The 15,690-nt window shown below is 27.5% G+C and overlaps 2 protein-coding genes across 3 annotated transcripts in view; one reads left to right on the top strand and one right to left on the bottom strand.

Annotated features, from left to right (window-relative positions):
* The window catches only part of melt (ventricular zone expressed PH domain-containing protein melted), a 63,407-nt gene extending 49,261 nt beyond the window's left edge, over positions 1–14,146 (bottom strand). The window contains exon 1 of the mRNA XM_016050834.4: positions 13,796–14,146. The gene's annotated coding sequence lies outside the window, so the exon portion shown is untranslated. The remainder of the gene's footprint in view (positions 1–13,795) is intronic.
* LOC107438524 (proton channel OtopLc) overlaps positions 1,575–15,690 on the top strand; it is a 48,889-nt gene continuing 34,773 nt past the window's right edge. The window contains exon 1 of one of the 2 annotated variants that reach the window (XM_043040638.3): positions 1,575–1,732. In XM_043040638.3, the coding sequence (XP_042896572.1) occupies positions 1,695–1,732 (38 nt within the window). In that variant the 5' untranslated portion in view covers positions 1,575–1,694. The remainder of the gene's footprint in view (positions 1,733–15,690) is intronic. The other variant, XM_087155073.1, reaches the window with a different exon arrangement.

The following is a 15,690-nucleotide window of genomic DNA, read 5'->3' on the forward strand; positions in this document are numbered from 1 at the left end:
ATCCTATATTTGATTATTTTTTATAATAATAGTTATTGAAACATTATTATCTTTACATTTACTTCCAATGATATTCTTTCTTGTTTACATAAGAAATGGAGAAAAGAGTAAAATATCTTGATTTTATTTGGTTTTTATGCATAATTTAAAACTGATTGAGGGGTAAGCTCATTGTACAAAAATGTTCAGTTTATGCCAATGGACGCATGTCAAAGCTAATGTTTATTTATTTACTTTTTTTTTTCATATTCATTACACTGTAACTTAACATGTGCTTCCACTTCGTTCTTATTCAACGTTTTTTTCCTATCATATAAACTATGATAGAATAATTCTCATAAATTTAACTATACATAGATAATTCTCAGAAATTTAAAAAAAAATTTCAAATTTTAAATATTCAGAATTGTTTATTTTTTAAAAAATATTCATTTAGTGACTCTAATTAATACCTTATAGAGAGCAGTAGTAGTTTACTAACGTTATGTAGTTTACTATTATTTCCTGGCATTCAAATTTTGGAAAATGACTCCGAGGATAATGATTTTTTATAATTTTATAGCTTCTTACTTTTTCATTTATTATTAGGCCTGACACTTTTCATTTGTGTCGTTAACAGCAAATCTTTTTAAAAGAGGTCTGACTAAATAATGTAGTTCATGTTATCAATGATTTGGAGAAGGCAGGAAAATGACAACATAAGAACCAACTTACTTTTCAAAATCTCTTTAAATGGATTTTTCTCTGATATTGTCTTCTGTGCTCCTACCGTAGGATTTATTTTAACGAAATAGCCTTAAAATCATACACTATAACTAAAATAATGAACGCAAGCGTTATTTATGCAAGTTATAGAGAAATTAAAATAAGTGGCCAGAAAAATAACATATTTTCGAGTGATATACAAATTATTGATTGATAAATAAAATTACTAAATTGGTTAATTATTTTTATGAAATTATTTATAATATTGTTTCTTGTGCATATACTCCATAAATGCATTTAACAGTTTAAAAGTTAAAAATCGGTCAGAAAAAATGAATACGCAGATTTAAAGCTAGTCATTATTGAAAATATTGCTAGTAACATGCCAGGAAAGTGAAATTTTAAAACTCAACATACATTTTTAAATATGTATATTTGTTAAAACCAGTGTAAAATGATTCTAAAAAGCTGACAATGATGGTATTTATTAAACTTTAAAAAAATATGAGGAATTTTTTTAAGAGTATAATGTAAAAATAAAAAAAAATTCGTTCTAGCCATGTCCTCTTCATCTAATATCATTCTTGCATGATATTGAACTTTTGTGTTGGTTTCAGTAAATAGTCGTATTTGGTGAGAATCACCCATGTAATGTTTGAAGAAAGCAGTTTGAAAAAATTAATACGTATTTTTTTAATATGTATGGTTATGCAAGATGTTACGTCTTCGTGTCTCTATATTCAGTATAAACTTTCAAAGAAAACGTTTTCGAACTGAAGAAATAAACATCCAATCAAGTTCTTATCAATAACCTTCGTTTGAAGTTTTGTTGAAATCTGCTTTTACAAAATGCTTAGAATTGATACCGAGTACAACAAAACATTCTTTTCAATGGAAGAAAGTTAAAGACGGAGTTTTGTGGCATCGAAGTAATCATATCAAAAATAAATTGAGAGTAATCTGTTAGAAAACGTAATAGGAGCGAGTTCATGCAAAATCTTCGACAGGTTCAGTTCAGGATGAGGAGGTTGGTAAATATAGCTGCTTTTTCCCTCCATAAAACATTCGAGTTTGTTTTGTTTCAATTTGGGTTCTTGAGTTTTCGATCTATAGTTTTATTTGAAAAATTGATGAAAAATACACTATTTAAAAGTGTCAGATAGATAAAGTTTATACTAAATTTCGAACTCTTTTTATGACGTAATACTATGGTTTACAAGAATTCAGTTTATAAAAATCGAAGAGTTTTTGGTTTTCAGAGGTTTCTCTTCTAAGAGTTATAAGCATGACTTACAAAGTAAATAAATATTAAATCGGAAATAAGTATTACTTCTTGTCAGTGTAATAGAGTTTCAAAAACTTCTTATATGCACCATATTTGTGCTCAGATAACACTTGCTTTAGAAACTAGTCAGCCTAGCCTTAAATCTTAGTCAAACCTGAATTCTGATTAATTACATTTAAATCATTTCCATTTAATCAAGAACCTATCCTGAGACACTTTGAGTATACTTGATGTATATATATATGTTTCATTAAAATAAAAAAATCGAAAACTGATAATCTCGTTATATATATTCATACGAATGTGTATAAAAATCAAAAAAGAATGCTGCTCTAGCTGTTACATAGTTTTAGAAAAATTTTGTCGCTCGTGCATCTCACTCTCCTAGCGCAAAAGCAATTCAATGTAAAATTTTGACACATTTATAACGAAAGGATTAAGGAATTTTTTAATGTGAAAATATGATTGATACCGACATCAGTTTTTGAATTATTTTAAATTAAAGATATTTTTTAGCAACGTAATTTAGTTTATTGAAAATTATAATTGTCAAATTAAGAATTTTTTGCAACTTCGCTCTCTTATGGCTGAATGTGTGCAACACGTTTAACTTAATATAAATTTAGAATTAGTGTTTGAGTTATAATTTTTTTTTTCGTTTTTTAATTAGACTTTTTTTTTTTAGCTTTTTTTGATGTAAAATTAAAATTACAGCAACCACTTTATTTTTTATTAGAAAATAAAAAAGATTTTGGTCATTTGTTTAAGAATTTCGAAGTCTCTATAATTGAACCATAAAATTCACAACACTTAAGAAATATCAGTCGCTAAATTTTTAATTTTCAAATTTTAAATAACGAAAGGAACAAATATCAATTCGCACCCATATCTTGGTTTTTATTGCCGCTTTATCGAAAATCCACTTCACTGTGGTTGGGTTAGGTGAAATGAGTGAAACAAGTTCTGATCACGAAACAACCTCATGAGTAATGACGGGGGTTTGTGAGTAGTAGCGGGTATGCAGTCTAAAGAGTGGAGCCCGCAAATTTTGAAAGAAAAAAAAAGAAAAAAAAATGTTTCTTCGTAAATAAGAAGGAAATTTATACAAAAAGTTTTACTCAGTAGAAACGTATATAAGTTAAAAATGCTAAAATGGCACTTTCTCTGATACAAAAGTGACGAAACAAGCATATTTCATCTAGTTGCTTAAGCCGCCAATATGTTTAAAAACCTTTGGACTTTTATTTTTTTTCAAACACCTCTCTAGCTGTTTAACTCAGGTTGGCCCTGCTTGCTTAATCAATCGAATTCCTTGTTTTGTGAATATGCTAAAATTTTATTAACTGTTAACTACATTAACTGAAATAACTCGTTCTGCGTAAAAGGCACTAAGCTTAGTCAAACTTGTATAAAACAGACTCCAAAGAGTCATACTTAAAAATTTGTATTCTCACGTATAAATGGAAAGCACAGCATAGGAAAATTAAGCATTGGAAAAAAGGCATTGAAAAAAATAGCAACAAAAAAGTATGGAAAAAACAATCCCTTTCGCAATGCAAAACAGAGCCCAATCATTGGAATATAGTTAAATGTTATTTTAAAGATTAGTTACTATGTAAAAATTAGTTTGAAGATTTAGGGAAAAAAATTTGCACAAATATTTTAATTAAATTATTTAGAATCTTAAGAAGTTCTAAAAATGTTCTTAATTCCAATAATTTCACCTATCGTATATCATGTACAGTGCTCAAAAAATAAGCAGATCACCTTAAATAACTTTTGATCTAATAATCGGATATTCATCTCCAGAAACTCAATCTTAACGGTTTGAGAGGGTGACTTCAAACATTCTACTTAATTAGTGCTGACGTTATCTTAAGCAGCGAAATAAAACGCAAAAACATACTTTCTCGGATTAAATATGCAGTGAAACCTCTCAGGAGTTATCACTCTCTGTTCCACAATAAATGGTCATTAATGGAAGTTTGTCGTTTATAGGGGTTACCTCCATTGACTTCAAAATGCTATCGAAAGTACACGATTTTTCGCAAATGATTTTAATTTTACTCAATGTCATTTTTTTGGTGCGGAAAAACCACTTGTGTTGGAGTCATGAAAACAGGAATAAAATTTAGCGTCAATAAAAATTTCCCCTACTGATAAAATTATGTTTTAGAAAAATTTACCAATTATAAAAGCTAAAACTATTTTAAATAAATAAACAGTAATGCTTTGGTTTAGGTTTGCATTTCATTTTATGACCAAAACTAATTCAAAGTTTTCATCCAGATATCTATGCAACAGAAGTTCCCTTAGGATTGCATTTCTGACCCTAGATTGCTATGTAATTCTAAGTCGTCTCACGTACCGCACTTGATTTTGAAGCACCCTGTATGAAGGGTGTTCCTTAAAGAATGCTATTAATATATATTTTTAGAATCTTTGTCTAAAATGGAATTAAAAGAAGGTATCGCAAAATTTTTTTATTAAGGTAAAAGAAAAAAGTTATCAAAATTTAACGAATCACTACCGAGAAAGGCAGGTCTGAAAGCCTCTTTTTTGTGTTTTCAGTTCCATTTACTTTATTGGTGATTCGTTAGACATCGGTATGTTTTCTTACTTTGCTTAAGTATTAATTCAAGACCCCTGAAGTCAATACTTTTTTGCCTCACTTTTGAGAAGGATTCTAAAAATACGTACAGCGGATAGAAAATACGCAGTACCCTGTGTATGAAGGGTGCATCAAATAATTGAAATTTGTAATGAAATTGTAATGAAATTTTCGAAAATCAATATTTCAAAGTCAATATTTCAAAGTCAATATTCAAAGACAATATTTCAAAGACAATATTTCAAAGTCAATATTCAAAGACAATATTTCAAAGACAATATTTCAAAGACAATATTTCAAAGACAATATTTCAAAGACAATATTTCAAAGTCAATATCAATATTTCAAAATCAATATTTATAATATTTCAATATTTCAGTTAATAAAGAGTGATTTAGTTGGAAAATGTGAAGCAGCAACTTATGCATATTAAATTTTTTTACAGTCTATTTAATGAAAATTGAACTATCTCTTTATAAAACTTTAGACACATAAATTTTATTTTTCCGCTATTTCGCAAAGTTCTCTTTCTGATTTCAGCCTGTGGATAAATATTTAAATGCTCATTAATTGAGTAAGGAAAGAAAAGGGTTATCACAACAGCACCTCATCTGTCAGACTTGAGATTAAGATTATAATTGTTGGCTCTTAGAGAAACTGCTAACAGATTTATCCAAATAAACGAAAACTTTATCTATCGCTCTTTTATTTTGACAAATTGAAAGGAAAAAATCAGATTAACTATAAAGCAAATGTCCCAACGAATTGTCAAAAATTATTACTACTTGTCTTGAAGGATATTGAGAGATTCTCGCAATTATATATTTCCCTATTTTAGTTAATTTGAGTGTGAAAATTAGACAGAGGACATGCAAAGGTGAATGATAATTTAACCCATAATTCTCTGCACTAAAATCAGCTTGATTTCATAACCAGCCCAGTCCATTTTCAGATATTTCAAAGGAGAGGCAAAAAAGCTTGTCTTTTTCAAACATTTGCATCCAGGTAAATATTGCCTCTTTTTCCCCCCTTTGAACTGAGTTCTGTGATTTGATTAAGATACTTTTTATAGCTAAAAAAAGAAAAAAAAAGAGGGAGAGAGGTTTTAGCTCTGAGCAAATTTAATAAATATACTATTTGGAGCTGGGCTGGTTCAGATTCGAAACAAGGGGTTTGTGTTAATACTTGCATAAAAACCAATCGTACCTCTCTTATTTTGTGGATGAGCACTTTTTTTCTTCAAGAAAACTAAAAGTAAATAACTCTTATTTCTGTTTGAAAGCAATTTTAATTAATGCAAAATATTTAAGATTACTTTTTTTCCCTTTTCACTTTGCTTTTGAAATAATATAAGAAAAAAGTTTAAAAAAATACGAAAGATACTTTATGAAGAAGAAGAAAACCTTTCTGATTTGCTGATTCAACCCTTGAATGTTCATGAATATTATTAAATAAAGACAGAATTGTTTCTCAGTGGAGGGAGAAGATCATTTTTCGCTTTAGAATTTTCTAAAAATTCATAGTTCAATTTTTTTTAAAAATTCGACAATTTGGTGAAATTGCAGCGACCAGGTAGTATAGACGAATCTTTTAGCATGAAGTTGAAAAATATGGCTCCTGGAAAACGCGACTGAAGAAATTAAAGCTTTAAAAATTTGTATATTTATTTAACTTTTTGTTTATCGTTCAAATCTTCTAAAAGTTCTAATTTCAAAATTATGTTCGTTGGTATCTTCTTCTTCCTTCTTTATTGGCACTACAGCCCAGGGTTGGCCTAAGATTCTAGAACAATGTTTTCCCAGACAGCTCTGTCCCTGAACTTGATCTTCCAGTTGGAGATCATAAAAGTTTTAAAATCATTCAAGACATCATTTATTCATCTTTTCTTTGATCTGCCTCTTGGCCTATTGCACATGGGCTTCCATGGCGTTGATATCGTAACACTTAATTTGCATCGTTGCGTCTTTCAAAAGCTCAGATTAAACTACTGTCTACTGTAAACCTGCAGTTTTTTAACTTAATATATTTCTGCCTTAAATGTAAAAAATATCCTGGTTCTAACATTCACTTTTTTGTAATAACATGCACATGGATAAGCGAACAGTTAGAAAAAAAACTGCTCAATTTTTTGTCTTTGAAAATTTTTGATTGTAAAAATAACATACACTTGCAAAAATAACATGCATAAAAGTCGTGTAAATATCGGAGTGACGATTAAAAATTGAGTTCATTTTATTTTTTAATGCACTTTAATAAATTTCCTTTGAAAATATTTTTACACGTGATAAATTGATAAATGATATTAGTTACCTATATGCTGTCTACTATTATAGCTACTGCTTCTATAATATGTTTAATTTTTGTCCTTTGTTTTTTAATGATAGTTTTTGGCAACACAATTTTGTCAAAAATGTTAACTCTGTCTTCGAGAAAGATCATACACTATTCATGTGATTTTATTCACTGTGAATGGTAACCGTATTTCGTAGATAAAACGAATGCTTAATTACTTCTAATAGTTTTCATTTCGATCACATTTTTTTAAAAATAAAATGCAAACTAAATATTTAACATAATAAATATTTCCCTTAATAAATCTTTAACAAATAAGACGTCAAATTAACTCTGTCTAGAAAATTAATTTAGTTTATTAAAATATTAGGGATAATATCACCTTGATCTATTTATTAGTCAATGTAATTTCATACCGAATATAGAACTAACTTCATAGTTTTAAAAGTTGCTTGATTAAAAAAATAGCAGTTTAATAATTGCAAACTATCATTAAAAATAGCAGTTCTCTTAGAAGAAGAAAGATAAAAAATAATAATAAATAATCATTGATTTTTTATTGGCAAAATTAGATATTATTTATTATTGGCATTATAAACTATTTCTAAACAACAGCATTTATTTTTGTACAATTATTTTATGTATTTTTTTACTCAGATATCGAAAAAAAATGAATGTTAGGCAAAATATTAAGAAAATTAAACCTTTTTTTCATTCCGGCCCTTGTTCGAAAGCTGTTTCCCAAAAATAAGTTTATTAAATATTTATTTATGTTATTCGATGGGGGGTTTGTTACACTCATGAATGCAATAATGTTTTGTAATATGAATACAAAAATTATGAAAAAATTTATGTTACGAAACGCTTCCTTAACCATTTTAGTGTATTTTTTTCAATAAATAAAAACATATTTTTACATGATAACTAAAAAAAATTCTTTTTGCTTACATATTTTGCTACTTTTTCTTACATAAATCACACGTAACATTCAAATATTTGTGATTCTAGAAACTTTTACATTAAGGAGATTTTTCAAATATTTGGAAAAATTAAAAGCAAAAGTGATGCATGTTTGAAATTGTTTTGATTATTAGCTAAAATTCATGCCAAGGTTTTCAAGAAATGCGGAAGTTAAATCTAATCTAACTTCATGTAAATGTTATTAGTGTATAGGCATCATTTTATCAGAAGATAGAGCTGTCATAAGGGTGGAGCAAGAGGGGTAATCGCCCGAGCAAATATTTTACGGGTGCAAAGAAAATTCAGATTTTTTCAATAATTTAAAAGTTTTTATTTTTTGGAAATTTATTTTCATGGTTGAAAACTAGAAAAATTTTGCTTTCCACTTTATCATGCAGATGAAATAATAAAATAAAATAAACTTCATATAATGAGCTCAATCCCGGGATTTTCAGGGATTCCATGGAAAAAAAAAGAGAACACTAATAGTATAATTGGTTCATTTTCTTTTCTAGCTCATAATTCAAAACCGCATATTTTTTTAAGGTAGTCCTGTATATATGCTATAACTGTTAATAAGTCGTACACCGTAAAAAAGCCCGGACAAAATTTTTCTCCCTCCACTATTTTCACGAAAAATAAGAATTATTTTTAAAGTATTAACAGATGTAGTCTATTAATTTATTTGGTTACCAAAACCATAAAAGTATGTGAAAATTAAAAATTAGATCATATTTGTAGCATAATAGTTATACAGTCGAACCTTGTAAAGTGAACACGCTTACCGTGAATTTCTGTTAACGTGAACCAATTTTCGATTCCCCATCAAATTATATACTTTAAATGTGAACACGCTTATTGTAAAATATCTTTCAAGGTGACCTCAAGCTTTATTACCCATGGAAAAAATTTTACTTTAAATGTGAACAGAAATTTTTTTTCCCTCTGGAAGCTAAAAAAAACTGATTATTCATTGTTCAATATCTATTAAAGTAGGTTTTTTTAATGTTTTGTTATTGTGATCACAATAACAAAATCCCAACAGTCAGAATGAAAGAGTTGCATGAACTGAAGGGGGGGGGGCATATCAGAAAAGAATTTAAGCCCTTTTCTCTCTAATATGAAAAGAGTTTTATTTTATCTCGTGGGAGTGACACATGAGTATGAATGCAATGAAGCATGTTTTCATGAGAAATGACCACCCATATTGATCCTTTGTTCAGTAAAAATATTCATTTCTCTCACACTAACATCGATTGTTCTAAGAAATTGATATAGCTGAATTCCATTTTTACAGGCGAAGACGTGTGAAGCTAACATTTTTTCTTAAATTTCACTAGGGAATACTTAAATTTACTTTCCTCTGATGGATGCTTACGAAGTAATCAATTATTATGAAATGCAAAATAATGCTATATCAAGTTTCTCTTCAAACAAATAGCACAGGTGCCCATTGCTAGTGACCCCCTCCCTCTACAGTCAGGGTCATGGGCATCTGCGCTAATCCATCTTATTTGACTTATTCTTTTTTCCCATATTTGTTTATAGTCACGATGTGTTTATCTCTCAGCGGCGTCATTTCGTCATATTCTGAAGTAATTTCAAAATATTTTTAAACATTTTTGTACGCACTATTTTATAAAAGATAAAATAAATGAGATATGGAACTTTTTTTGACAGGTTTTTAGTGTGACTATTAAAAAAATATTTATTGATTATTTATAAAATTTATTGATTTTACAAAGCATGAAGTAAATTAAATACGGAATTTCTTTAGACGCTTTTTTTTCAGAGTGATTATTGTTAAAATCTTATTTATTGATTATTTATTGTAATAAAAAAATCCATATTCTAGAGTTATGCCATAATATTTTTAAACATTTTTGGTCGCACTATTTTGCAAAACGTAAAATAAATTAAACATGGAATTTCTATAGACAGTATTTTTAGTATATTTATTATTAAAATTTATTTATTGATTATTTACAGTAAAATTAGTGAATAATTGGGAATAATTTAATGCAGTCATGCGTTGGGAATAAAACTGGACAAGGATCAGCATCCTATTTCCCAATCATTTTTTAATATTAATTTATTACGCAGTTTAATTGTATGTAGGTTGTTCCATAATTGCGAGTTAGACACTTTTTTTTTGAATTCTTGAAAAAAAAAATTTCAGAAAAAATACACATTAATGGTCCTTAAGTAACATTAAAAAAAATATTAAAGATTGACAAATCATCAATTCGAGCAAATGCGGTATAAAAATATTTAAAAACAATTCCTTTAAAAAAAATAAAAGGGTTCGCATTTCATCCGAAACCATTTTTCACTCGTAATAAGAAAATTGTATTTTGATTACTTAATTCTGCTGCGCCGAAGCAGGATAATCTTTTATAAATTTCAATCACTTTAATATTATCTCAAATATTTAATTTTCGACAAAAATTCTGAAACTAAGAGCGGTGTTTTCGAAAAACTTTGTTTTAAATGTTTCTAAAATGTAAGAGGAACAGTTGTGTTCATCGAAGCACTTAACTTCTTAATAACAAATAAAACAGTTATGAAATAAAACTAAGGAAATTTAAATATACACACCAAATAATGGAGGAGACACTTTCAGTTTTTGACATTTTTTAAAAAAATAATTTTCCAAATATAACTGGAACATTATTTCCCAACTCTTAAGATCAAGCAATTTCTCATACTTATCAATAAATTTTAAAATCACCAGAGGTGCAGAAATCTCCAGAAGAGCCGGCAATAAATTACGAACGAAAACAAGCATTTTTAAACAATTTATGCCGGAAAATATAACGATTAAATTATAAACAATAAATTCGATCGAAACTTTGGTTATTATTTGTAATAATTGCATAAAATTTCGTAAGCTTAACTTAAATATTTATGGAAGTATGACATTTTTATTAAAAAAAATACTTTTTTGTCCTTTTTTCCCCTATAACATCAAAAATATTCAACAAAATAAAATGAATTTTCAGAAGCAATTTTTGATTAATAATAAACATATCATCTTAAAATTTGAAGAAACAAAATCGTTAAAAATTGTTAAAAATTCTTTTCCCCCTAGGCAGAAATTTTTTTATATAATTTTGATGTGTAATTTTTTTAAATAATTTTTTCAAGATATTCAAAAAATTTTTTCACGAGTTTCCAAACACAATTCACTACAAAAATCTGAAGAAGAGTTTTTTTAATTTTTTCCGCTCATGTGCAGAATAATAGAAATACTTGACATACCATATCTTGCGAAATGTTTAATGATTTTTTTTTCCAATTTTTAAATTATTAACTGGTAACTAATTAAAAATTGCTCCAAAAGTTTGTTTGATTTTAATGAATATTTTTAAAATATAACGAAATGATTAGTTTTTTATAAAATTGTCCATATCTTCATAACTATTAAAACGAAATTTTAGTCAAATATTGCAAATAACAAAGTAATCGATAGAAATTTCAAGCTTATTGCTATATTTCCAGGCATAAGGTTTTCAAAAGCACTTTCTTTTGTTTGTAATTTATTGCTGGTCTTTCAAACCTCAAAAACTTTAAACTTTGCAAATAAATATGAAGAATCACATGATCAAAACACCTCTATAGTTATAAAATAATCCATTAGTATTTTTTTTTCCAAGATGCGTGTTAAAAGATTTGAAATAAAAATTCTTATATTGTCTTCTTGAGAAAACCTTTCTTTTAATATGCAGTAAACAGATTTTTTTATTATAGATGCAGAAAAAATTGTTCCTTTTTAGATATTTATCCAAAAATGAATTTGTATAATTAACGAATTTATTTCTCAGAAATCTGTGTAATTTTGATACTACCTAAAATATCATACTGCATGATTTTCTAGTCTCTTTTGAAACTATTAATGCTTCGGGAAGATGCATGAGAAAATTACTTTTAAAAGGTAACGAGTAAAAGTACAAGTAAAAGTTCAAGTGCAAAACAAATAAAAGGAATGATTTCAAAGTATATTTCAAGAAAAGCAAAAACTCCAGAACTTAAATTTTACTAAAAAATGTGAAAAAAAGCATGAAATTTTTAATATAGAATGTATTTAATTTTAATTTAAATGTAGAAAATTGTAAAATGCATGAAAATTTTACAGAATTCATTTAAATAGTAACCGCTGAAAATATCCAGCTGCAATCCAAAATCAATATTTGGGGTACAAATTTCAATGTTTGGATATAAAAAGAAGTTTTAAATTATGTTAATTTTAAAACTACCAAATGTTTAGAAATTTTGTTTTTACTTTCAAACACTTGTAATAACTTTTTGAACAAATTCGATACACTCTATAACCTTTCTTTAAGGAAATAAGTAAATAAAAACACATTTGTATTTATATACAGGAAAATCCTCGAAATTCATCAAATTAAAAATTTTATTTCGTTTTCGTAAGCATTAAAAAAAATTTTTTAAAAATTTTAAATAATGACTTAATAATAATTTTAATTTTAATAAATAATAATTTTAATTTGCCATATAGATATGTCATATTCAATGCACTCGTAATCGAAAATTGAGCACAAAAGTTGTATTCTTAAATTTAATGGTATTCACTAAATGTCTATACGGTAAAATTCGGAAAAAATATATATTTTACACAAAATAAAAAAAATACAAATAAATAAATTAATTAAACTGTAGAATTTTTTCCTGCATGCGATAGACCAATTAAAAATAGCATAATTTTAATATTTAAAATTTAACTGTCAAACAATTTAAATGTTACACAAAAAATGCTTGGTTTGCAAATAAATCATTGAAATTATTGAGAAAAACTTCCAAAACTTCTAAATTCCAGCGTTTATGGAAGCAAGCCGTGACACAAGTAGATAATTCATACAGAACAGGATGTCAAAATAAACAGTCCGCCGATGTCAGAATAGCCTTCAAATACGTAAAGATTGGATGAGCTATCTTTTTGAAAATAGCATACATCCATTCATTCTACTTAATTTGCAATTTATAAAATGCACACTTTTCTCATTCTCAAACTTGGACTGCAATACTCTGGAGGCAATTTTTAGAGAGCGCCATGTGGTGTGTATATAATAAATTGGAAAGTTTGATCTTGAATTCCTCTTGTAGCTATACAATTTATAAATTATTTCGAATTATTGAGTTTTCGAAATAAATTAAATATAAATAAGTAAATCATAGATTAAAATTGAAATTGTAACGAAAGAGGAACAATTGCTCAGACAATATTTTAAAATATTTAGAAACACTAATCTAAAAATAAAAATAAATATTAAATCCTTAGGAAAAGTTTTCAATAAAACGTTTTTTTTTTTCCTCAAATGCACCAATACATTGCCCTTACAAACAAGCATAAGAGTCAGTAAAATCTTCACTAAACCTTTCTCAAAAATAGTACAAAGGAATAAAAATCAACCTGAAATCAACTTCGTCAGCAATTACTGTAGTATGTTTTGCAAGCGATGCGAGCAGAGGCTTCTAATATAATTAATACAAAATACATTGGAGAGTAAAAGCAGAGGTATTAAACAAGGTTAAAGCGAATCAGAAAGGGTTGGAGAGCGATAGCGAACAGGGAGCGGATTCTAAAAATGTTTAGCGAAAACTATTAGTAGTAAAATTATACGTCTTTTGCCGATGAATTGAAGATGAACAATGCTTCTAATTTTCTTTCGTTTTTTAATTACTTTTGGAACAATTGAATTGTAAAGTTACGTTTTTTTTTTTGCGAACGAATATCAATTCACTCCAACATTTTGTTTTTTTACTACTTTGTAGTCCCAGATCATAAAAAAATCTGAAGTCAACCTCGTAAGAAGTTCCGGGGCTTCAAATAATTCAATTTTCATAGATTATAATTTATCAATCCATAAATCATTGCATTTGACATGTAAAATTAAATCTTAAAAATCTTAAAAATTACTTACCAAAAAGGAACTAGATGTCTCGAGGAGAAGTATTTTTTAGTGCTGAGCAGAAGTGAAACTTTTATGGCAGAATGACCAAAAATATGGTCCTCCTGGTGAGCTTATTTGAAATCCAAGGTTGTAATTCGCTGCGATTTCTCGTTAATAATTTTTAAGAGAAGAACCCCCAGAAAGTTTACACAAGAAAAAATTTGCGTCTGAAACTCGGACAAAAGACCCTAAAGATAAAATCGATGTAAAACCCTGATAAGATCGAGTGACATTTAAATCGAAGTATTTTCCCATCAGTCAGCAACGGAACATATATCACCAAGGGAGGGATGAGTAAGCGATGAATGGGTAGCAGTCACTGCTATAGTTCTCTTGGAAAGGATACTTTCTTTTCACCATAAACAGGAGGTTTTTTCAAAACCTGTTGCTTCCGATAGAAACAAAATTGATCAATCAGGTGGGGTGGTTGTTAATTTCTAGAAACTTACAGGTGGTTATGCTGTGACCTTCGACCTCCTTGCATATTCATTGTGGTCAGATGTAAGATAAGAAAAAAAGAAAGTTTTCCTTAGAGAAGAGTAAGCGATGAGAAAAGAGTGAAAAATAAAATAAAATTTCGTTACAAATCATTTATAATTTTTTTTCTTCTCAAAAACGTAGACAAGACGTTTTTTTAATCAAAACAAAATTATTATCAATTTCTTTTTTTTTTCATAATTTTTTTGAGGAAAACTTTCAAAAAATATCGTAAAAAATTAATGATAGCATCCGACATTATCGTTACAAATACATGTACTTTATTGCAAAAAAAGTAACAAACAACAAATAAAAGTACAAAATTTAAAAATTACGTACTTTTTACTTTTACTTTCGATACTGGTAACGAAAGTATAAATTTTGCCATTTATGGTCGTGAACGAGGAAATTAGTTTAAGTCATATTTACTAAATCGAGAATCAAATCATTAAGTATAACGTTGGTTACCACCACGTTGGTTACCACAGCCATATACGTACAGTAACGAACAGTTTAACTTGCAAAAATTACTATGCATTTAAATTTCTCTCTCTCTCTCTCCCTCTCTCTCTCTCTCTCTCTCTCTCTCTATATATATATATATATATATATATATATATATATATATATATATATATATATATATATATAAAGACCTAAACTCAGTAGCACGACAGCCCTTAGAGGGCCCTGGCCTACTGTGCCCATGCGTGGGCTCTGGGGTGCAAGAACAGATATTCCGGTTGGATGGTCAGTCAAACCCAGAAATATATTATTTTCTTAGGAATTTTCGTTTATTTATTGATTTATTTTACTTATTTATTTATTGCTTTATTTATTAATTTTTTGATTATATTTTCAGTATTAAAAAGAAATATCTGCCAAAAATATTCTCTGAAAAAAAAATTAGAAATACGAAGATGCTACTTTGAAGACTTTTATAATTTTTATGTAAATATTATTAAAACAGCCTATGCATTTCCCCCCTATTTTAGTTTTTTTTTCCTATTATTCTTAACAAAATACGTGGAAAGTCTTTAAATGTCAATTATTTTATTTTTTTCTATTCTCTTTTTTTTAAACTACTATTCTTTCTTTTTAACTACTTTTCAATTTGTTAATTTTTCATTGTTCATTCATTTTTAAAAAATATTTCTAATTACATGCAATGTACTTTAAATTAAGCGTTTTATTTTCGGAAAAAAAAATTTCTCCTTAAAAATATTGAAAATGACAATTGGTTAGGCTTGAAAATAATGGTTAGGCTTATATTATAAATTTTTTAACTAAGGAATTTTTCTGTATTTATTTTAATTTCTGATTACTTTTTAATTTTTATTTTATTACCGTCATTGAGCAGCCAACCAAATTTTGAGTTTACGACTACC

The sequence above is a fragment of the Parasteatoda tepidariorum genome, chromosome 11 (genome assembly GCF_982258835.1).
Source record: "Parasteatoda tepidariorum strain Cologne lab strain chromosome 11, Ptep-v5.0, whole genome shotgun sequence".
Taxonomy (NCBI): domain Eukaryota; kingdom Metazoa; phylum Arthropoda; class Arachnida; order Araneae; family Theridiidae; genus Parasteatoda; species Parasteatoda tepidariorum.